Below are 25,198 nucleotides of genomic sequence, written 5' to 3'. Positions count from 1 at the left end.
TACCATCCCTACAGTGAAGCATGGTGGTGGCAGCATCATGCTGTGGGGATGTTTATCACCAGCAGGGACTGGGGGACTAGTCAGGATAAAGGGAAAAATGACTGCAGCAATGTACAGAGACATCCTGTCCTCACAGGTGGCGCAGTGGTAGTGCTGCTGCTTTGCAGTAAGGAGACTGTGGAAAATTGTGGGTTCGCTTCCTGGTTCCTCCCTGTGTGGATAGCACTTTGAGTACTGAGAAAAGCGCTATATAAATGTAATGAATTATTAATTATTATTATTATTTATGATCCTGGATGAAAACCTGCTCCAGAGTGCTCTTGACCTCAGACTGGGGTGATGGTTCATCTTTCAGCAGGACAACGACCCTAAGCACACAGCCAAGATATCAAAGGAGTGGCTTCAAGACAACTCTGTGAATGTCCTTGAGTGGCCCAGCCAGAGCCCAGACTTGAATCCGATTGAATATCTCTGGAGAGATCTTAAAATGGCTGTGCACCGACGCTTCCCATCCAACCTGATGGATCTTGAGAGGTGCTGCAAAGAGGAATGGGCGAAACTGGCCAAGGATAGGTGTGCCAAGCTTGTGACATCATATTCAAAAAGACTTGAGGCTGTAATTGCTGCCAAAGGTGTATCGACAAAGTGTTGAGCAAAGGCTGTGAATACTTATGTACATGTGATTTCTCAGTTTTTTTTTATTTTTGATAAATTTGCAAAAACCTCAAGTAAACTTTTTTCACGTTGTCATTATGGGGTGTTGTGTGTAGAATTCTGTGGAAAAAAATGAATTTAATCCATTTTGGAATAAGGCTGTAACATAACAAATTGTGGAAAAAGGGATGCGCTGTGAATACTTTCCGGATGCACTGTAAGCTTAACCATGATATAAATAATAAAAAAATTTAAAAGGTACGTTAAAGCAATAACTCTGATTTAAAGCTAAAAAAAAAACCTAGCAAAACCCAAAGGAAAAAATAAAGGAAAATATGATCATAATTGAGGATAAAATCTGAGGACTTCTTGCTCACTTGGAAGAAGTTAAGCAAACATTTACGACGCATATTTAAGAAGTAGAACAATCGATATTCTCTGTAAACAAAAGAACAAATGCTGTAGAAACTGAATGCTATGTGAAAAATTAGCAGTGTTTGAAGATAGAGAGAACAGCAACAGAATTAAAGGACTTCCTGAAAATTGTTGAAAGTCCCTACCCAGCGAAATTTGTAGATTAATTATTTTTTAAAACTTTGGAGAGAAAATTTTAGATCTGACATTGAGGTGTCAGCAATTTATCACCTACGTGGATCGAATGGCTCAAAGCCTAGAAGCTTGATTGTCAGACTCAACCGACTACACGTTAAAGAAAATGTAATATTGATTGTCAGACACAAAGAGGAGATTATATATGAAAATAGCCGTATTTGTATTTTTCCAAATTCCTCTCCTTTAACAACTGCCAAAATGAGCTGCATTCTATAGCATCAAACAACGCTTACACAAAGATGAAATCAGATACAGCCCCTTTTTTCCAACTAAACTGAAAGTAATAGTCAATGGACAATTTTAGATCTTTAGTTCTCGCAAAGCAGCAGAAAAATTATTAAAAAGACCGATTCCAATATGCTTTAAAACATGAACATAAGTAGTAGTGTGTTTTGGCAATACAAAGAAGAATCTGCTTGCATACCCTCTTTACCCATAATACTTAGCAATAACATGAAGTCAAGGTTAAAGTTATTTATGAAACACACTGCTTTTAGTTAAGATTACAAAATCTCCTCAAAGGTTCAAAAGCAGTACCTCCCTGACCACATATAGACTTTAGCAAGCTGGATTGTTAAAGGTCTCTATTATCTAAAGAGAAAAAAGTCTTTTTCCACCTAACAGGCCTAAATACTAAGATAGGAGAATGAGGGTTCTACATCGGCGAAGAAACATCCACTCATATATAAGATCAACGCAGCTGCACCAGGTGTAAAGGCAAAAGATGACACCATTTGGATGCAGCCACATTCAATGTGCCATATTCACGCCCTTCAAAGAAGATGGAGAGGTGCGAAAGAATTTAAGGTGGGCCTGGAGTATGCATTTTTTTGTAGGATTCAGAGATTCTTGTGTTAAGAGGATAGATAATTCCAAATCTTTTATCCATGCGCCCTGTTCCATTTCTGGGAGCCTTTTCGACCCACAACCACGGAAAGTTATAACTGAAATGAGACCGGCACAGGAGGACATACAACATCTAGCCAAGGGGTAGGTGTAAACGTGCTCAGTGCTTTTATTAAAGCAACCTAATTATTCCAAAAAACAAGTGTTCCAAACAAATAGTGCGGTGCTCCAAGTTTCAAAAAATAAAAATATTGTGAAGGACAGCCGGGTCCCATGCCCGGCAGGGACACCCCTACTGCATCTGTTCCGGGGGAGCCTCCATGGACAGCTCAATACCTCCCCCGGGACGCTTGGTGGCAGCCTCCCTGGCAGACGATGATTCCCCAACCGGACGCGTGGCTCCATGGGAGATGGAGTCCTCCACAGCCTGGTTGGGGGCTCGGATGGCCGCCAGGGGGAGCTGCATGGACTTGGCAGCCTGGCTGGTCAATTCCTCAGCCCCACCCGGAAATGCAATTAGGCCCAGGTGATCAAGCACCTGGAATACTTCCGGGTGGGGTATAAAAAAGGCCAGCCACCACCACTTGAGAGAGCCAGAGTCGGGAGGAGGAGGACTAAGCCTGAGGAGGAGTGGTGGCAAAGAAAGGAAGAGAAGAGTGTTGTGGTTTATGAGTGTTTTGGGACTGTGTTGGGCCTGTGGGACACGGGGAAGGCGTGCCCCACGGCTGAAGAGAAATAAAAAAGTGTGCTTTGTTTAAGTACGTGTCTCTGTCTGAGTCTGTGCTGGGTCGGGCGCTATATAGCGCCGTTCACAATATCCATAAAATTGTGCAATCTTTTGGAGATTAAAATCAAGATCAAATAAATATCTGTTAGAGAGAGAGAGGGCTGGCCGCATAAGGCAGAGAAGGCAGTTAAAGAATGCACCGGGCTTGTTTTTAAAGAGACTGATTCGAGCATTGTTTTAACCTCGTTGTATTTAATGATGACTTTTTTCTATTGGATTTTAACCTCCACTTCACTTCTGTTTACAGCGATCAGTTCGTAGCGTGCATTGTTGCAATGTTACTTTTATTGGTTATTAAATTACGGATTTTTCAAATGTTTATTTTTGTCCCTGTGCTTAAAACTCATTAAAAAAGTGTTTTTAGCGAGCGGTTCATAGCGCTATAGCGCAAACTCTTGCAATGTAAGTTTTCTCTGTTGTTCAAGGTTTTCTCAGTTTTATTCTATGTTTTTACATTTAGTTTACTATTATGCTGAGCATTCTATGATATGATTAACTATATTTGTGCTTAAAAATCTTTTAAAAAAATATATATTTACATACAGTTCATACGGTCTGGAACGGATTAATTGTATTTACATACAGTCCTATGGGGGAAATTACTTCGGGTCATGACCAAAGTTTTGGAACTAATTACGGTCGTGACCCGAGGTTCCACTGTACGTCTTTTCTGAGTCACCCAACTTTTTCTCCTAGGCTTAGGTCCATGTCGTCAATGGCTCCTAGCAGAGAGCCCACTCTGAGCCAAGTCTTGCTCCTTCCATATTTCTCTGCCTCTCCCCATACTTATGTGGTAGCCCCTACTAACACAGGTCACTCCAACTACTCCATAAAAATGCTCAGCGGAGTGGCTGCCTGCATCCACTTTACCATTGCTGCGTTTCTTTTCTTGGTCTTTAACCTCTCTCTCTCTCTCTCAGTCGCTCTCTTTTACCTACCCGTCTGTTTCCCCCTTAGCCATACAGGCTCCTCTTTATATGGCTTGATTGGGCGCAAGTGCAAACCCTCGTCCACTTCAAGGTGTGAATGTGGCACCTGACTGACCCACTTGCTTTGGCACATGTGCACATGATCGGCCAAGCTACCACACTCAACCCTGGAGTGGCACCGCCAGGCACACACCGGTGCCCAATTTTGAGCCTGCATGCTCTAAGGAGAGATCATTTTAAATCCACACAGACCATTTATTACAACCAGCTCTCCAAATGAGGCACTACTAAGGAAAACACAGGCTCTACAATTAGAATTGAATCTCTTGAGAACAAAAGAAACTGAACATGTTTTAAACAGCATTATTATGAACACAGAGAGAAGGATAATAAGATCTTAGCTCAACAAATCCACAAGCAGGAAGTTCACAAGGCAATAACAGAAATTTTCATTGCAACTGGAGATAAAATCATTCACCATAAAAATATAACTCACACATTTAGCAAGTACTATAAGTCCTTATATTCTACTCAGTTTAAAGAAAATTAGTTACAATCTAATGAGTTCACCTATTTCAATCCTCTCAAAACTACACAATATTTAATCTTTAGAAAATGTCCTGAATAAAAAAACTTTAACTGTATATAGATAATGTTTTTACATCTTATGAACAATTATGCATCCGATTTAACTTCTCAGAAACACAATATTTTCACTACTTTCACAATAGAAAGTTTATGAAAAGAACACTACAAAATTTTCCACACCTCCCACCTCTTTTTATTCCAGAAGAAATACTAATAAGTCTTGAAGACTCAGCACCTCAACAACATATAAAAACATCTCAAAGAATCTTCCTTTCAAAGATCCTAGGATATGGTGGGAAAAGGATCTCAGAAAAGGATTGGAAAGCAGCCACGCATAGAATACGCCTTAGCACTACATGCACTAACATTCAATAATTCAACTTAAAATTTTCCACACCTCCCACCCATTTCTATTCCAGAAGAGATACTGATCAGCCTTGAGGATTCGGGACAGCCTCTCAATAATGTATAAAAACATATTAAAGTCTCTTCCTTTCAATGATCACAGGGCATGGTGGGGAAAAGGATCTTTCATTTAATATCTCAGAAAAGGAATGGAAGGCATGTATAGAATACATTTATTATTCAACTTAAAATCTTTCATCAATCACATCTATCTTGTTTAATTTGTCTAAAATGTATCCACGGCAAGTTCCAACCTGCAAGCATTGCACTCTAGCTTTAGAGTTACTAGGCCACATGTTTTGGAACTGCACCAAATTAACATAATTTTAGACAAAAATCTTTGAATCTTATCAGATAGCCTTAGTGTCACAATCACTCCTAACCCTTTAAGAGCAGTTTCTGGTGTACTCCAAAATGGGCTTAAAGTGCTGAAGGACAACTGACTGTAATTGCCTACACCACACTACTAGCATGTAGACTTATCTCTCTATTATAACAAAAAAAAAAAAAAAAGAGTCTTGGAAAGCTTGGATGGAGACGAGACGTGGTTTTCTAAGAGACATTTTAATGTCCCGTGAGACAAGGCAGTGAGACAAAAGGACAGGCTTTTAAATGCTCAAAACGCCGTGCGAGATGCAGATCATGCAGCAGCAGCAATCCAGCAGCTGATTGAACAAAGAGGAGGTCAAAAAAAAAAAAAAAAAAAAAAGTCTGTTTCCCAATGTATCACCGTTTAAGAGGGGATATCAGAGGAGCACATCTCCTTAGCATGCATTCAGCCCCCTTCTTCACAAAGCAAGCGGCAGAGACGCCAAGTGGGCGAGACTGGGCAAGCGAAGCAAGCAGGGGGCAATGCCCCCTAGTCTTGCTTAATTAGAAGAATCCCACGCACTTTTTGTAAGTCAGTGGGTAACTGATGTTCTGTATTATTTGAAACTGAAAAAATCTAATTTTCATTAGATGATCTGTTCAAAAACTTTTCTACAAAACAGCAAGATTTAATTAATATAATTTTAGAATATTAAGTAATAAGTAACTATATATTGGTGAGGCAAAAAGAAGTACCACATTTCAAATGTTTATTCTACAAAAATGCTACAAGATAAAATAAATTTTATTATGACACAAGAAAGGGCATACAAAATAGATTTTTTTCACTGTGTTTTAAAAATGATGTCTTCAATGTGGTGGCCAGCATTAGCGATACACTCTTCGAGACGATTTCTGAACACTCGTATAACTCGTTCAGCCATTTCAAGGGGAATATCAGCGATTTTGTGGTAAATAGCGTCCTTGACAGCTTCAAGGTTTTGAGGTCAGTGCGTCTATACCTTCAACTTGAGATAGCCCTATAAGAAGAAATCACACGGAACGAAATTAGGCGAGCATGAAGGCCACCCATCATTGCCGCATAGGGAGATCAGCTTCCCCGGAAACATCTCCCACAAAACTTGCATGGATCTCTGTGCGATATGAGCTGTTGCTCCATCCTGTTGAAACCTGACATCCACCACATCCATTTCTTCCAGTTGGGGCCGCAAAAAGTTCTCTAGCATTTCAATATAACATTCTGAAGTGACAATGAGGTCCTCAAAAAAATAAGTGTCTAAAATGCCAAATTTTGCAATGGCACACCAGACTGTAACACGCTTACTGTGCAGGGGTTTCTGATGAAGTTCATGATTTCAGCACAACAACGAAAGTTTTGCTTATTTCTGCAACCATTCAAATGGAAATGTGCCTTTTTGCTGCACATGAAGATGGAATCTCGATGAACGGTTTGCAGAATGCTCGCGCACAACTCCCTATGGCTCTCCCAGTGAGTCCCTGCACTGCCATCATTTTGTTTGGATGGAAATTAAGGTCCTCGTACAAAATTCTCCTCAAAGACATGTTGGAAATGCCTAAGGCAGAACCATGTTTGCGCGTTTAATGTCTAGAAGACTGCAGAATTGACGCCCCTTACAGCCTGGATGTTTTCAGGCGCTTGTAAACTCCGAGTAAGACCTGGAGATTTTCTGTTCAATATTGTACCCAGGGTGGCATGGTGGGTAGTGCTGCTGCATCGCAGTTAGGAGACCCGGGTTCGCTTCCCGGGTCCTCCCTGCGTGGACTGTGCATGTTCTCCCCGTGTCTGTGTGGGTTTCCTCCGGGTACTCCGGTTTCCTCCCACAGTCCAAATTGGCCCTTGTGTGTGTGTGTGTGTGTGCGTGCGTGCCCCCTGCGGTGGGCTGGCGCCCTGCCCGGGGTTTGTTTTCTGCCTTGCCCCCTATGTTGGCTGGGATTAGCTCCAGCAGCCCCACCGTGACCCTGTAGTTAGGATATAGTGGGTTGGATAATGGATGGATGTTGTACCCATCAAAGTAAATTTAGCCAACCACTGAAGAATTGTTTTCCGATTTGGGAAGTCACCGTTAGGAGGAATGCTGATGTGCATTTAGAAGGCGCGTTGTGTAGTGATGATGGATTCGTCGTTTTTGAAGAGCGCTTTGACAGCTAAAGTAGGGTGCGCACCAGACCAAGGCATGTTGCCGACTGAAAACTACAACGTTTATTAAAGGCCTATTAAAAGACCCCCACCCAAACCCACTTGGCTGCCTCTACCTCGTGCAATGACCTTGAGAAATGTGGCACTTCATTTTGGAACACCCTGTATATTATAATATCATCATATGGGGGCAACAGGACATTTTTCCTTATTGTTTCCCATGCTTTTAGCTCTCCTCTCTTTTTTTGGGTAGGGGATGAATTCTGTTTTGTTTCCGTATTTTTTTTGTTCCTGACATTCTTTTTTTCTAGTTTGACTATGAAGTCATTTGTTGTACAGGTTTCACTTGATTGTGAACAATAGAATTTTCTTTAAATAAAACAAATACAAATTTAAAAAGTAAATGGAATAAACATATAAATGTTGATAGCCTTTCTCATGGCTTTGTACAGTATACATATACACACAAAAAGTAAATAAAACACCACTTGTGCAGTTGAGATTGTACAATCCCACAGTAGCAACAAAAAACAAAGACAACTAAAAAAACAAGTTTAAAGAAAATGCAATTACAGTAATCCCTCCTCCATCGCGGGGGTTGCGTTCCAGAGCCACCCGCGAAATAAGAAAATCCGCGAAGTAGAAACCATATGTTTATATGGTTATTTTTATATTGTCATGCTTGGGTCACAGATTTGTGCAGAAACACAGGAGGTTGTAGAGAGACAGGAACGTTATTCAAACACTGCAAACAAACATTTGTCTCTTTTTCAAAAGTTTAAACTGTGCTCCATGACAAGACAGAGATGACAGTTCTGTCTCACAATTAAAAGAATGCAAACATATCTTCCTCTTCAAAGGAAACAGAGAGGAAAGCAAACAAATCAATAGGGCTGTTTGGCTTTTAAGTATGCGAAGCACCCCGGTACAAAGCTGTTGAAGGCGGCAGCTCACACCCCCTCCGTCAGGAGCAGGGAGAGAGAGAGAGAGAGACAGAGAAAAACAAAGTCAAAAATCAATACGTGCCCTTTGAGCTTTTAAGTATGTGAAGCACCGTGCAGCATGTCGCTTCACGAAGCAAGTGCACACAGAAGGTAGCAACGTGAAGATAATCTTTCAGCATTTTTAGACAAGCGTCCGTATCGTCTAGGTGTGCGAACAGCCCCCCTGCTCACACCCCCTACGTCAGGATCAGAGAAAGTCAGCGCAAGAGAGAGAGAGAGAGAGAAAGTAAGTTGGGTAGCTTCTCAGCCATCTGCAAATAGCGTCCCTTGTATGAAATCAACTGGGCAAACCAACTGAGGAAGCATGTACCAGAAATTAAAAGACCCATTGTCCTCAGAAATCCGCGAACCAGCAAAAAATCTGCGATATATATTTAAATATGCTTACATATAAAATCCGCGATTGAGTGAAGCCGCGAAAGGCGAAGCGCGAGGGATCACTGTAGTGGTCTAAAACAAGTTATTTCTGGCCCAGGTATAAAAGGATCCAAATACCAATTGTATCACACCACCACACTGGTTCATATAGTTTAACAGACTTCATAGTTATTACCCAAAAATAAATGACGAACGAAAAACCAGTGTAATGAAAAAAGAATTACAAGAAAGGGTCTAAGAAAAAGACAAGAGCAAAGAGATCATCAACTTCGTACATCATTTCTCCCATAACTGACACCCCTCACCCAAAAAGAAACACTATACCAGATAATCCAACACTTGCAGAGAATCCTATAATTACCTTTTTTAGCTCCAGTTTTGTATTCTTCCCATTCAGCCTGTGCTTCTGGAGAGCATCCAAAGAATTTTCCCACACATAACAGCATCTAAACATTGTAGACATTCACACAAGTCAGAAACAAGTACATCTGCAAAAGTCTGAAACCACTAAATATATTATATATATATATATATATAAATAAAACAAATACATACATCAAATTCTCCACTTTTTTTCTGAATTGTCTTCACTCGGTTAAATAATACACCGATTCTCCCTTCCACGTCACCACATACCAGTCTGAAAATTACAAAGCAATAAAAATTAAAGTACAAACTTAATCTTGAAATAATTAAATGAAACAAAACACATTAAAATCATTCCTCACAAAAGACAAAAAAAAAAAAGTATATCATTACCTGCAGCATATACACAACCAACAAACTACAATATTAGCAATTTTACACAGAAGTTTGAACAAAAACAAATCAGAGTAATAAAGCATATAATATAAATAGGACTTAGTGAGAGATTTTTATTTCACTATTAATCTTAGCAACATTTTATAATTAATAAATCATTCTGAAAATACATTTCAAATATGTACTTTTAATTTTGTTTATTTTACAAACGTTACACTAAAAATAGTGGGACGCTGGTCACGTACGAATAACACAAATCAACCCAATACTTATGTTTCATATTAAATCTCAAAACTTTTCCTCTACACAATTGGAAATCTATGTAAAGAAAATGGAAAGTATGATCAGAACTTGCTTTCCATTGTCATCATATACATTGCATCCGGAAAGTATTCACAGCGCATCACTTTTTCCACATTTTGTTATGTTATAGCCTTATTCCAAAATGGATTAAATTCATTTTTTCCTCAGAATTCTACACACAACACCCCATAATGACAACGTGAAAAATGTTTACTTGAGGTTTTTGCAAATTTATTAAAAATAAAAAAATTGAGAAAGCACATGTACATAAGTAGTCACAGCCTTTGCCATGAAGCTCAAAATTGAGCTCAAGTGCGTCCTGTTTCCCCTGATCATCCTTGAGATGTTTCTGCAGCTTAATTGGAGTCCACCTGTGGTAAAATTCAGTTGATTGGACATGATTTGGAAAGGCACACACATGTCTATACAAGGTCCCACAGTTGACAGTTCATATCAGAGCACAAACCAAGCATGAATGGATGAATAGTAACTTTCTCAAATTAAATAAAGAAAAAACCGAAATCTTAGTGATTGGCAATAATGGATACAATGAGGCTATTAGAAATAAACTGGATGCATTAGGATTAAAAGTCAAATCGGAGGTAAAAAGCTTAAGGGTAACCGTTGATTGTAATCTGAATTTTAAATCGCATATTAATCAGATCACTAGGACAGCATTTTTTCACCTAAGAAACATAGCAAAAGTTAGACCTCTTATATCATCGAAAGATGCAGAGAAATTAGTTCATGCGTTTGTTTTCAGTCGGCTAGATTACTGTAATGCACTCCTCTCAGGACTACCCAAAAAAGACATCAATCGTTTGCAACTAGTGCAGAATGCAGCTGCTAGAATCCTTACCAGGAAAAGAAAATCCAAACACATTTCTCCAGTTTTGATGTCACTACACTGGTTACCTGTGTCATTCAGAATTGATTTTAAAATTCTGCTTATGGTTTATAAAGTTTTAAATAATCTCGCCCCGGCTTATATATCGGAATGTCTGACACCTTATATTCCAAATCGTAACCTCAGATCCTCAACTGAGTGTCTCCTTAGAATTCCAAGAGCAAAACTTAAAAGAAGTGGTGAGGCGGCCTTCTGCTGTTATGCACCTAAAATCTGGAATAGCTTGCCAGTAGGAATTCGCCAGGCTAATACAGTGGAGCACTTTAAAAAACTACTGAAAACACATTATTTTAACATGGCCTTCTCATAACTTCACTGTAATTTAATCCTGATACTCTGTATTTCTAATTCATTATAATAACTATTCATTCAAAATCTGTACTAACCCCTACTCTCTCTTCTGTTTCCTTTTCCAGTGTCCTGTTGGTGGTGGCGTGCGCCACCACCATCTACCCAAAGCACCATGATGTTCCAACAATGATGGATGGATTAAAAGCCAGAAGTCTGTATGACCATCAGCATCAAGTGACTCCGTGAAAAACCCGAACTACAAAGAGGACTATTTCATTTAAGTTAGGTAGAATGCCCAAAGGGGACTGGGCGGTCTCGTGGCCTGGAACCCCTACAGATTTTATTTTTTTCTCCAGACTTCTGGAGTTTTTTTTTGTTTTTTCTGTCCACCCTGGCCATCGGACCTTACTCCTTTCTATGTTAATTAATGTTGTCTTATTTTAATTTCTTATTTTGTCTTTTATTTTTCTTCTCTTCATTATGTAAAGCACTTTGAGCTACTTTTTGTATGAAAATGTGCTATATAAATAAATGTTGTTGTTGTTGATGAAGTCAAAGGAATTGTCTGTAGACCTCTGAGTCAGGATTGTCTTGAGGCAGAAATCTGGGGTAGGTTACAGAAAACTTTCTGCTGCTTTGAAGGTCCCACTGAGCACAGTGGCCTCCATCATCCGTAAGTGGAAGAAGTTCAAAACCACCAGGACTCTTCCTACAGCTGGCCGGCCATCTAAACTGAGGGATCGGGGGAGAAGGGCCTTAGTCAGGGAGGTGACCAAGAACCCGATGGTCACTCTGTCAGAGCTCCAGAGGTCCTCTGTGGAGAGAGGAGAAACTTCCAGAAGGACAACCATCTCTGCAGCAATCCACCAATCAGGCCTGTATGGTACAGTGGCCAGACGGAAGCCACTCCTTAGTAAAAGAAACATGGCAGCCCGCCTGGAGTTTGCCAAAAGGCACCTGAAGGAATCTCAGACCATAAGAAAGAAAACTCTCTGGTCTGATGAGACAAAGATTGAACTCTTTGGTGTGAATGCCAGGCGTCATATTTGGAGGAAACCTGGCACCATTTCTACAGTGAAGCATGGTGGTGGCAGCATCATGCTGTGGGGATGTTTTTCAGCAGCAGGGACTGGGAGACTAGTCAGGATAAAGGGAAAGATTACTGCAGCAATGTACAGAGACATCCTGGATGAAGACCTGCTCCAGAGTACCTTAGACTGGGGCGACGGTTCATCTTTCAGCAGGACAACGACCCTAAGCACACAGCCAAGATATCAAAGGAGTAGCTTCAGGACAACTCTGTGAATGTCCTTGAGTGGCCCAACCAGAGCCCAGACTTGAATCCGATTGAACATCTCTGGAGAGATCTGAAAATGGCTGTGCACCGACGCTTCCCATCCAACCTGATGGATCTTGAGAGGTGCTGCAAAGAGGAATGGGCGAAACTGGCCAAGGATAGGTGTGCCAAGCTTGTGGCATCATATTCAAAAAGTCTTGAGACTGTAATTGCTGCCAAAGGTGCATCGACAAAGTATTGAGCAAAGGCTGTGAATACTTATGTACATGTGATTTCTCAGTTTTTTTATTTTTAATAAATTTGCAAAAACCTCAAGTAAACTTTTTTCACGTTGTCATTATGGGGTGTTGTGTGTAGAATTCTGAGGAAAAAATGAATTTAATCCATTTTGGAATAAGGCTGTAACATAACAAAATGTGGAAAAAGTGATGCGCTGTGAATACTTTCCGGATGCACTGTATACGCGTCTCAGTCGTAACTGTAACAGAGCAAGATGCAGAAGACAGGACGATATGGAAGATGACCCGCTGTGGCAACCCCTAACGGAAGTCCAAAAAGAAGAAGTCATCGTAATATTGGAAGTTTGATAGTGTTTTGCTCCCTTTTGCTTTAGGTCTTTACAAAGTGGTCAGTGTATGTGGCCTGTTCGCATTACACGTAAAGGGAGTTATAATTGTATCTGATTTTTTTTTTAAAGATGTGTTAAAATTTATTAAAAATGCTCTGTAAATTAAACAGCAATTTAGGGAAGGTCAATATTCGCTTTACCATTATTATCTTACGTAGATAATTGCATGTTGGAAAATTTATTAACGTCCTTTGATATTAATTTTTACTTTAGAAAAAGTGAATTTGTATAGATCTCTATTAAATTATTTGTTACTATAACTCACCAAACTATTCAACTGTTCCGAAACAGTTAAATAAAACGAATCCAGTTTGAGCTGGTCTGCAAGACAGTTTACTAAATGACAAATACTGACAAATAATTGTTCACTTTAACCTTATACATGCGGTGCATACAAACAAAACGAATGACACAGTCAAAGATAAGAGGTTATACATAATGCGATAACCTCCAATTATTTTCAGTCGCAGACTGCTCAATGTACGCATGCAAGTAATATACGAAGGCTTGTTGTAATGACTGTTGCACTATTAAGAAAAAAGAGCGATGTGCCAAAAAATGCAGTAAATATTTCCAGTTTTATCGCTCAATCTGAAATTTCAGAAACCATAAAATGCAACTAACTGAAATGAAACTACATTCGGCATTATTAAAACATTAGTGATAAACTCCTGATAGCAACTCTCCAAAGTAAAATTTAGACTGAAAACGTTACACGATATACCTTACAAATTCTAAAAGCAACAGCGTGCTTTTAGAAGATTAGCAAAAGAAGAAAACCTTAACTTACACTCTCAGCGCCTTTTCGCCCATGATAACTGAACAACGTGAAAAACTACACTACAAAAATTAAAGTTCTCAAAACAACTGGGCAGCGTGCAGGATGAATCCGTTAACACACCTTCCGTTAAGAACTATTTCCGGCACAGAAAACCCGTAACACGCACTTCCGCTTAGTCTGAAAATAAAAAGGAATACAAGTTCAGGATTTTATGCTCAGTATCAACGTAATCGGCGAATCTGAAAGCATTGTATTTTTTAGCGATGCCCCCCTTTAGCTCTTTGAAATATGTACGTATTAGAATATTCCAGCCTTTATAGTGTATTTTACCAGACGAGTGGTGTATTCTGTAACTGGCTTTTAATTTGATACAATTAGTTGCGTTCAAGACCGGAAATACTTATTATTTCTGCTAATTGTGGCCGTCTTCCTACTGCTGCTGATTTCAAACGGTAGAATTTCAGGGGCCATATATTCATGGAACAATTACCTATAAACTCAAAAACAGCATTATATAATATAATAAATGATAACTGTTGCAAAAGATGTAATTATGATCCTTGTGCATTACAAAACTTTACCAACGCGCGATATGTTGGTTCGCACACAGCTACGTTATAGAGAGATGGGTGCAGGCTAAAGCATGGTATCTCTATTTATTTTAATGCATGTTGCGTGCCAAACATTCTGGGGACTATCGGCAATGTGCACGTACATTTTTATTCTGTTCTTGTATCGTGCTAATCTGCCCCGTCCAGAATACACTTAAGCATTCTCCACTTTCTCCTTTCTCTCTCCAAAACTGACATTTACAACCTCCTCTCTAGTGACCTTACTATCTGTCCACATCCCCTCATATCGCCACCAGGTTCTCTCTCTCTCTCTCACACTCACTCATTTTTGCAGTCACCTCATCAACACCTCACTCTGCACAGGCATCTTTCCTACTGTGTTCAAACAGATCTTAACAATTCCCCTGCTCAAAAAAAACCCACACGTAACCCATCTCAGTTAGGTAATTACAGAACAATCTCTCTTCTCTGTTTTCTATCCAAAACATTTAAAATGTTGTCCCGAACCAAGTCACCTCCTTTCTCCTATTGAAAAGATCAAACTTTTCATCATTTCCGATTGTTCTAAATCTCTTCGCTGCCTTTGGCACAGTCAACCACCAGATCATTCTTGTCAGTGTGGAACAATGCTATCTGAAACAATTTTTTTTCAAAAAGAAAAATGAGCTGCTCATTAACTGCTAACCCCCGCACACCTTAGATTACCGCTTAGTAGGCATGAGGTGACAGACAATTTAATATTACAAACCCAAATTAGAAAAAGTTTGGACGATATGGAAAATGCAAAAAAATTTACTTTAATTTCATTGTATAAAGTATGAACCCAAGATATTTCATGTTTTGTCTGGTCAACTTCATTTCAATTGTTAATATTCATCCATTCCTGCATTTCAGGCCTGCAACATATTCCAAAAAAAGTTGGGACAGCAAAGCATACATCACTTTGTAATGTTGCCATTCCTTTTCACAAAACTTTCAAGATGTTTTGGCGCTGAGGATACCCAATGATGACGCATTTCAGGTGTTATTTTGTCCCATTCTTCCTGCAAACACGTCTTAAGGTGTGCAAGAGGGTTGTTGTCTCATCTTTCGTTTCAAAATTCTCCACACATCTCTATTAGGGACAGGTCAGGACTTCAGGCAGGCCAGTCCAGCGTTTCCTATACCCTCTTTTTCTGTAGCCATGCCTTTGTAATGTGTGCAGAATGTGGTTTTGCATTGTCTTGCTGAAAATTGCATAAACATCCTTGGAAAAGATGTCTTGAAGGCAGTGTATGTTGCTCTAAAATCTCAATGTACTTTTCTGCATTAATTCTGCCATCACAGAAGTATAAATTACATTTGCCAATGGCACTGACACAACCCCAGACGATGACAGACCCTGGCTTTTGGACTTGTTGCTGATAATAGTCTGAATGGTCCTTTTCATCTTTGGTCTGGAGCACACAGCATCAATTTCTTCCAAAAAAAGACGTGGAATACTGATTCATATTCAAAGTATAAGCATCTCTGAAATGATTTAATTTTACAAGTAAGCCTATGTATTAAAACTCCACAAATCCCATCCATTGTTATTCAGAGCCTTCAGCAATTTGATGATTATACTGTTCACATTTGCTCCTTCTCCACACACGGAGAAAAAAAATTGTCCAAAGCTGGAAAAACTGATGCATTACATTCATTGGATAATATTGCATTATTTGCATACAGTAGCAACAACAGGGTAAAGAGGAATCATGGTGTCCAACTTAGTAGTGTGTGTAGTGTGACATCAGCCTTACTTACAGAATGTAGGTTTGTGTATAAGCATTGATGTGGCTCTAATTTTATTGTGAAATATTTTATTGTGGGTTTCCTCTGGGTGCACTAGTTTCCTCCCACAGAGCAGGTTAAGTGGACTGGAGATGCTAAATTAGTAGAGGGGTGTGTATCTTCATCCTCAATGGACAGGTGATTACATGGTTTTGTCATTTAAAAATGTTTGGTTATCATTGGCAAATAAATGCTTCCAGAACAATCGGTGCTGGGCATAAACAGGAAACACAATTCACATGGAACTGAGCTTATGAAATGAAGACAGAACTATTGACCAATTAAAGAGGGGCAGAAGTATTTCTTCAGTGTCAGCACTGATTTTTCCCGAAGCATTTATTCAACGTTTTAGCAAAAAATGTATGTGTTTGCACATTGTGAGAATATGACTGGGTAACTACTGACATGGTTATGTGATACAAGTAACTTCAGATATTTTTTTCTTTGATGAACATTTTTGATATTGTTTGCTGTGGTCCAGCATTGGTTGCCACAGAGAGCCATTCTATCAGAAACTTTATTTCCAATCCAAGCCATGAAAACATTAAACATTCTCGGTCATCACACCTAAACACATAGGATAAATAACATAAAAAATAGTTTTGGGTGGAGTATTTTGCACAACATACGACGCTGTTGTGCAAAGCAGAAATAAGTAAGTGGTATATTTGCCTAAGTAATTTAACATATTAAAATATAGCAAATTCATCTTAGTCATCATGATTAATTTCTTCCAAAGATCTGCTTGATGTCATTTTTCTTTTTGAAGTATGTTACATTTTCTTCATGCCTGGCACTGCTATCATGTCCCTTCATTGTTCTTGGCAGACCTTTGCTCAGATGTGCGCATCTGCAGTCTGAACCTCTCAGTTCCCCACTAGGGCTTGACGGTTGGAGCCCTTCTCAGCAACCCTTTGATTGAACCAACCCTCTCTATATTGGAGTAGTCATCATCATCATTATCATTAATCACATTGATTACTTACAGTGAGCATTTAAACCCCTTTTTCTGCACACTTTACTGTGTTATAGATTTAATTGTAAATGGATAAATTTGCCATTTTTTCAAACCAAGCACTTTTTAGAAGGTCCTTTGGCAACAAATACCCCTTTGAGTCTTTTTGGGTGTTTGTACCAGCTTTGCACACCTTGGTTTAGGTATATTCCCATTTTCCTGGTAGATCCTCCCATCTCAATTAGATTGGATGGGAAGTGTCTGTAGCTGCCATCTTCAGGTCTTTCCACTTATGTTCTATGGGGTTTAAGTCTGGGCTACTCAAGGACCATCAGAGACTTGTCTTGAAGCCCCTCCAGCATTCTCTTGGTTGAATGTCATGGTGAAAGGTGAACTGCTGTTTCAGTCTGAGATTGCAGGCACACTGGAGCAGTTTTCATCAAAAGTCTCTGTTTGGCAGCATTCATCCCTCTCTAAATTCTGACCAGTCTCTTTGTCTCTGCTGCTGAGAGGCACCACTATAGCATGTCGCTACAACCACAACGCTTCACCATAGAGATGGTATTAGGAAAGTGATGAGCAGTGCCTGGTCTTCATTAGACATAGTGCTCGGAGTTCTGCCCAAAGAATTTAATTTTTGCCTAATCAGACCAGAGTCCCATAAATGTCATTTAGCAAATTCCGAGTGGCCTGTCTATCCAGCAGGGGGTACTAGCTCCCAGGTTGGAATAAGTTCTTTTTTAATTGCGGCATGTTACATAACCCGAAACTATATAGATATAATATTAAAAGGCGATATCCCTCCCCTTAGTGATAAACGGCGGTAAGAAATCACATAGGAGAAATAAGTTAGCTTTCTTTATTGACGATTTACACAGCATAACAGACGAGGAAGCCATGACAAGACTTTTCACCGAAGTGGGAGCTCGATGAATACAGTCTGCCACTTTCATTGCTGCGCTGCAAGGATTTTCAGGATCAGATGATGTTATCTCCCATCCGTCTGTCGGCTTCAAACGGGTGCCAGGCAATGTTCCAAGACTTTACACTCTTTCTCCATGTGCAGGCCTCCACTTAGGTAAATCATGCCATTCCAAACAAGGAAAAGAAGATCCAATATCATGCTAACTAACACACGGAAATAGTACACGTTGCCCATTTCACAGTTGTCCTTAACTTGTCTGGTTCTTAAGATGCTTGCCTAGCAATTCTACATGCTGGGCCCCTGTACTAAATCTGGCTTTGTGTTAGCTGTAGACGTGAGAAGAAAAGAAAAGCAGATTTAAAATATTTGCACAGAGCACAGTGACATATTAAATTTATATTCTGATTACAGCCTATCATATGCCTTTCACTCAAGAGTGGCTTCTGCCTAGCCACATTACCATAATGCCTGATTGATGGAGTGCTGCTGAGATGATCATCCTCCTAACAGGTTCTTCCAACTCAGCAGAGGACATGTGAAACTCTGTTCGAGTGACAATTGGGTTCTTGGCCACTTCCCTAAAAAAGTTTCTTCTTGCCCAGTTACTTAGTTTGGCTGGATGCCCAGCTCTATAAAAGTGTCCTGGTGGTTCCAAAATTCTTCCATTTGACAATTATTGAGGCCACTGTACTCCTGAGAACATTCAAAGTTTTAGAATTTTTTTGTATTCCCTTGCCCTGATCTATGCTTCAACTACAATTTTATCACGGAGGTTGTCATACACGTGCAAGCAAGTAGGAGGAAGCTGTACAGACCAAGTGAAGGTAATTCCATGCCAGGCCAGGAGGTGGTGGGGGGCACTACACCCTCTTCTGTTGTCTCTACAGACCAAACACGGGAAAACCCGCCTGATTCAACCTTGAAGACATCACTTCTGCTTCCACCTCCCAGAAGCATGTCACTTCTGCTTCCACCATGTCACTTCCGGTAATGCCCTTTAAGGCCACCATGTTTTGAACATTAAATCAGTTCAGTCTGGAACTTGATGAGTACACATAGTGCTCTTTTCAAATACCCATTTGCAGCCAGGGACAATATAATAATAACAGGTGGCTGCACCAAACATTTTTCCTGTGTTGAGGCAGATTTCACAAGGTCTACAGATTTACTTGGACTTCATGGCTTGGTTTTTGTTCTGACACACGGTGTGAATTATAGGACCTTATATAACATACACAGTTGTGTGCTTTTGTAAATTATGTTTAATCAATTTAATGTGCCACATTATGAAGGGAATTAGTACAGTGGATTGAGACTGTTATTTTAAAATGAGTTCATCAAGAACGCGGGGACACAGTTAAGGGTAAATTTCGCACAAACATTAGTTAGTTTTTCTTTACACAGACAACCATAGACACATGGAATAAGTTACCAAGTAATGTAGTAGACAGTAGGACTTTAAGGACTTTCAAACTAGACAATGGTTTTTTTTTTTTCCCCCAAATTAAGTGGATAGGACTGGTGAGATTTGTTGGGCTGAATGGCCTGTTCTTTTCTAGATTTCTCTAATGTTCGAATGTGAACTCCAAATTAGTTATATACAAATCTCAAGGATAATTAAAGCAAACAGGATACACCTGAGCACAATTTGGAGTGGCACATAAAAGAGTGAATACTTACATGAATGGCAGACTTCAGTTTTTGATTTTTTAATAAATTTGCAAACCTTTCAGGAAACAGGATTTCACTTTGTCATTAAGGGTTAGTGAGTGTAAATTTGATGGACAAAAATAGCAAATTTCCTCATTTAAAATTAAATCTACAAAACAAAGTATACAAAATGTGAAATAGTTAATTGAAAATATAATCAAGCTTCTGCTGTTCAGGAGGAGTTAGAATTAAAAATGTCATAAAGGGTAAAAATGTAAAGGTTAATTCCAAATCTAAAAATAAAAAGAAAATAATCAGAATAGCATATAAAATCCAAAAAGTCTTATTAAATATTCAGAAACTTAGTATTTAGTCAAGATGCCTTTTATTTTCAATTAGTTTAATAATCGTCTACACAAACAACAAAAACTAAGCTTTTTTATACTCCATTACCTAAAAAAAGAAATACTTGTTCTGAAACAATTCTATATATTAATTGAAAATGTTTTTACTTTCAAAATGTACATATAATTAGAAAACGTTTGGCAACAGGACATGTTGTATATAATAAAAAGACAAAGTAAACAAATGCATAAACTCCACAAGTGAAATGAACAAAATGTGCTTTTCAATAATATTTACTCTTTTACAAAATAAACAAAATATTTTTAAGTTGCCCTCAGTGTGATTCATTACTGCTCTTATTTACCAGATATTAAAAATGAAAATTAGAAAATGTCATAATTTCAATGTTTTATTAGTTGTTTGCAGGATGCAGTAAAACAGAGCATTTTATGTTTTATTAGGAACACACATTTGAAACAAACCTATTCAAGTACAAAATTAAAATTTCTTCAGGTTTCAATTTTTAATTTACAAAGATGAAACTCACAGTATTTTCCCTCTTTATTTTCTCAAGTATTTGGAAGAGTTTTTGTAATATAAATGCTAATTATTTAACATACATTAACATTTTCAAACTCTCTTTCTAAATCCACTTCAGAGTCATGGGCGGTGTAAGTCTGTTTTGGCAACGCTGTATGCAAGGCAGCAGCCAACCATTGATGGTGCATTGGTCCCTCACAGAGTCCATGTCTATGGGCTTGTGGGAGGAAATCAGTTCAGGTATGGGATTCAAATTCAGGATAATGGATTTCTGAGGCAGGAGTGCTAACTACTGTACAAAACCTAAATAAAATGTATGTTAGTTAAACACTTCACAAAAAGTTTGTTGGAATCAATGAAGCAAAACATTCCTGAAGGTTTAATACAAATGTTGACCTGATTAGTACTCAAACAATTTTTCTACCAAAATCTATTCATGCAATAAATCTGGAAAAAAACAGAGGAGTTGTTTAGAATTAAATTCTCCAATTTTTCAGGTCTCATACAAGCATGAGGAACCCACTTGTCTCTTCAAGATGTGCCGGAGAAGCCTGATGGCACTGGTCTGCTGGTTTTGCTTGATATGATAATCAGGGATTGCTCTGCAAGTTTATTATAATTTCCAGTGGAGAGGCCACTTTGGAGTTTCCATTTTTCTCTTTTTTAAATCTGTACTATATAAACTTTCTATAAACAACTGATGCATCAATTTTAAAGAATGATATGTAATTCAACAATATACTGTTTCTGTGTAATTAGCATTATTATAGTTTGTGCAACGATGTAAGTAGCACTACAAATATCACATAAATAAGCTGGTATGGAAAAATGAATACATGAAAAATGCAACATAAATTTGTATTCTCTTTTTAAATAACATTCTGTTTGACTGATTTAATCCGATACTAACTTTGAAGAACACTCAGAATTAAAGTTGAATATTCAGCCTATAATTGTGGCATAACTACACTTAATTTTTATCCTTTTCAAGAAAAAAATATTGTTTGATATACATATATGTAAAGGTTTGACACATTAGTAAAGGTCTCTTCCATAACATTTTATTTTGCACCTGAAATTGTACTAGCCTAATATTTCCTAAAATTGGTACCTCCATGCCTTGTGGCTTTCATTTAAATGTCTTTATTAACTAGAGATTAAATTATGTTTGTCACTAGTTTAATTTAACATGGTTGTATTTTCTAGTTTTCACATTTAATGTATAAATAAAGAAATTCCACATACTGTATAAGCCTGCTTTACATACTAAGGAACTTTAGAAAAGTTTTTTTTCTTGTTTTGAATAATAAAACTAATTGACTTGTCTTTCACATAATATTTAAGATATTATTTATTCCTCTGTTTTATTAAAGGCACTAGTCCATGATGAGCACATGGACGTGAATGGCAGTCAATGACCTATTCCTCTTTAAGGCATACTGTTTGCCTGGTGTCTACTGTCTGTTTATTCCATTTGAATATTAACCTAGTTAGAACAGTTAAAGGAACAATCTTAGCAGTGGAATTAATTCTTAAAATCAGAACAAAAAAAAAGACATGAGGGAGAATATCCAATTATTAATATTAGGTCATCTCATAAAAATGAATCACAGTTTCTTAAATGCAAGAAATGAAACAATGAATTAAACATGTGTGATCAACAAAGGGTACAATAAACAAGAACATCTGCAGCAGTACCCCAGGATCAAGCATGGGCAATGCTAAAGTAGTGCATAACCCAGTGAGAAATACCATCCAAGATGAAGGGTAAATAAGCAGCAATATAATGTTTCACAACATAAATAAAACTAACAGGCAGCAAAGTGTTCCATTATTTCTGAACAACAATGACAAAGATAGCAAATGATACAAATAATGGTATTCAAACTACAAGAAGAATAAAAGAAAAAAACCAGTTGGTTGTGAACCTAATAAATGGAATCTTTCATTAATGTTTTATTTTAGTCTATGGTCCTTAAATACTACTGGACTACGAAGAATTAATTTTTTTATCCTACAGAAAGCACATATAAATGTTTAAACTGAAAATTCCTCAAAAATGTGAAAGAAGAATTACTGATGGTACAAAATCCACTCATACTTTGTAGAAAAATATTTATTTGTACCTCCTCCAAAGTCAATTATTTCTTTCTTTTATATACAGTTTAAATATTTAGAATTTTAAGGTGGCTTTGGAAACATTCTATTAAATTATGAAGTGTTTTAAAAAGGCAGCTGATTTACAGTTATTGTACCCGATGGATCAATTTAAGGTACTTCTGCTATTAATACTGTAAAATCTGTGGAGCAAGTAGAAAAGCAAATACATTTGCTCCTTTCTGGAAGTACAAAATGGACGCCATAGACTATTTTAATTTTAATCTTAACTAATAACAATACTCATATTAGTGATGCCATGCATGGCATGACCAAAAAATTACATTAACTGTAGAATGTTCATCTTCATTCAGATCAAACTTTTAAATGAAGTAGGATAAATGTGTCTTGTTAATTACCCTAGCTAACACAAAAAAGAAAAATAAAATAAAAATAAACTTTGTCTTTTCTAAAGCCATATGGTAAACTTCCAGTGTTAAAACTACCTGCAGGAAATGATGCCTATAATAAATAGTTCACCACAACTGAAACCACAAGACATAATAATTGAACTGTTACAATTAATAAATCATAACCCTCTACCTCATCTTTACTGCAAATCACATAAGAAAAAAATTATTTTATACAACAGAGTTCCAGGAGATCACAGTAAAGCACTGACAAATATGAAATGCTCAACAAATGTCTATACATTTGAATTTTTTACTTTCACTTTTCATTGTAATGTGTGTCCAGACAGATATTAAGGGGTTTAATGTTCTTGCTCACTTTTTTTACACTTGAAGTCTGGAGAAGTTAATTGACATTGTTCCAATTCCATTAAAATAATGGAAGTCAAGAAACCACTTCCTTGGGTTTTTAAATTTCCCTCAAAATTAAAGCTGAGCAATGCGGAGGCGGAGTGGTGGCTCTGAGGCTAGGGATCTGCACCAGCAAACAAAAGGTTGCTGATTCAAATCCTGTAGATACCAGAAGTGACTCCACTCCATTGGGCCCTAGAGCAAGGCCCTTAACCTACAATTGCTCCGTCTTGGGTATGATATTAATCTGCATCCAGCCCTGAAAGCAGGTCCTCCAACTTGCAGGGAAAACCGGGGTATTTGGATTGGCATTCCAACCACTGTAAAATAACCTCATACTGTTCAGTGTGGTGATGAGGTGTCACCTGTTGCACGGCTGCACTTGGATCCTAATCAGGGTGGCTTGCTTATATACAATGTACTAAAAGAGTTAATTAAATATGAATGATATCTGCTGTGCAAATTAGCTTTAGTATATATTCAGTGTTTTTATTAAGGAACCCTCTTGCCTAAGATATCCAGTTGTTCCCTACAAGTGAAGAAAAAAAAAACAAACAAGCAACTACCCAATTGTTGTTCTATTAATTTCTAATCATACAAAGCCATAAAACCTATCATTGATAAGTTAAAAAAATATACATCTAATTTTAAAAAACAGTAGTCTAGAAAAATATTAGCTGATGCTGAAGACACAGTAAGCATGTTTAAGATATTTCTGCTAAGCCCCAGTACAGCAACAGAATAATAGCCAACTGCAATGCAGCCACCACCTAAAAAAAAAAAAAGGACAGTGGAAAGAGATGAGCTCTAGAGGCCCGCCTTAAGTGCCCATGCCCTATTATTACCAGTCTGTCCACTGCCTATACCATGTTCATAGCCTCTTCCAGAAGAAAATGTTGAATCTGCACAAAGGTAGGTCGATCTTTAAAGTCTCTGCACCAGCAATGTAGCATTAGCTCATACAATCCTTGTGGACAAATTTCTGGTCTTGTCAGGTACATCTGGCAGGAGTTAAGAGAAAAGTTTTAGAAGAGGAAATGCTTAGTATGCTTTAGTGTTAATAGAAAACTCTTGGACTTGGAAGTGCCATACTTCTAACAGAAAGCAGGATTAAAAATATATCTAGTACTAATGTACTGAACAGTCAAATAAAGAGAATAATTTTTAAAATTGATTAGTTTGCACGCAGTTTGTGTGAAGAACTTTTAGATTTAGGTACGACTGCCGATCCTAATGTGATGTGGGAGACCTTCCGTGACAAGACCCTGAAGGTTGCTGAGGGTTGTGTTGGTGTTACCGGTGTTCCCAGAAGGAGGTGTTTCATCTCGCTGGGCACCCTGGATATCAATGAGAGGAGTCGCAGAGCACAGCTCAATAGCAACACTGGTCCGTACTGGGAACTGAGAGGGATGGCTGCAAGGGCTCCGAGGGCAGATAAAGAGGCGTTTGTTAGAGGAATCTGTGAGCAAGTGACACACCATCTGTGGTCAAGCGACCCATGTCCTGCTGACAGAGGAATCGAAGCATTACGCACATCTGAATTTGTTCCTCGGAGAGTCGCAGTCAGGGCAGCTGATGGAATGGTCCTTACAGATGACACTGCAGTTGTGACCTGCTGGGCTGGCTACTTTGAGCAGTTGTTCAAAGCTGATCCTCCAGCTAGGACGTTGGATATCTATGGGTCCACGGTTCTTGGGGCTGATCCTACAATTAGCTGTGAGCCACCCAATCTCATGGAGATTGCACAGGTCGTGAACCAGCTGAGGGTGGGGGAAAGGCTGTAGGGATCTGTGATATCCGGGGTGAACTTCTCCAGGCTGG

General features: G+C 38.4%; 2 protein-coding genes across 3 annotated transcripts in view; both read right to left on the bottom strand.

The window, feature by feature from the left end:
* The window catches only part of cwf19l1 (CWF19 like cell cycle control factor 1), a 134,439-nt gene extending 120,629 nt beyond the window's left edge, over positions 1–13,810 (bottom strand). For both annotated transcript variants that reach the window (XM_028808162.2, XM_051920441.1), the window contains exons 1-3: positions 13,670–13,810; positions 9,247–9,331; positions 9,053–9,137 (exon numbers count right to left, since the gene is read on the bottom strand). In XM_028808162.2, coding sequence (XP_028663995.1) covers positions 9,053–9,137; positions 9,247–9,331; positions 13,670–13,692 — 193 coding nt within the window. In that variant the 5' untranslated portion in view covers positions 13,693–13,810. The remainder of the gene's footprint in view (positions 1–9,052; positions 9,138–9,246; positions 9,332–13,669) is intronic.
* Positions 13,811–19,942: 6,132 nt separating this feature from the next.
* Positions 19,943–25,198, bottom strand: part of ddr1 (discoidin domain receptor tyrosine kinase 1) — a 360,873-nt gene continuing 355,617 nt past the window's right edge. The window contains 1 exon segment of the mRNA XM_051920316.1: positions 19,943–24,378. Within this exon segment, the coding sequence (XP_051776276.1) occupies positions 24,238–24,378 (141 nt within the window). The 3' untranslated portion in view covers positions 19,943–24,237.

Source organism: Erpetoichthys calabaricus, chromosome 1 (genome assembly GCF_900747795.2).
Source record: "Erpetoichthys calabaricus chromosome 1, fErpCal1.3, whole genome shotgun sequence".
Lineage (NCBI taxonomy): Eukaryota > Metazoa > Chordata > Cladistia > Polypteriformes > Polypteridae > Erpetoichthys > Erpetoichthys calabaricus.
Note: the sequence above shows the minus strand (reverse complement) of the source record. Positions and strands in the feature narration are given on the sequence as shown.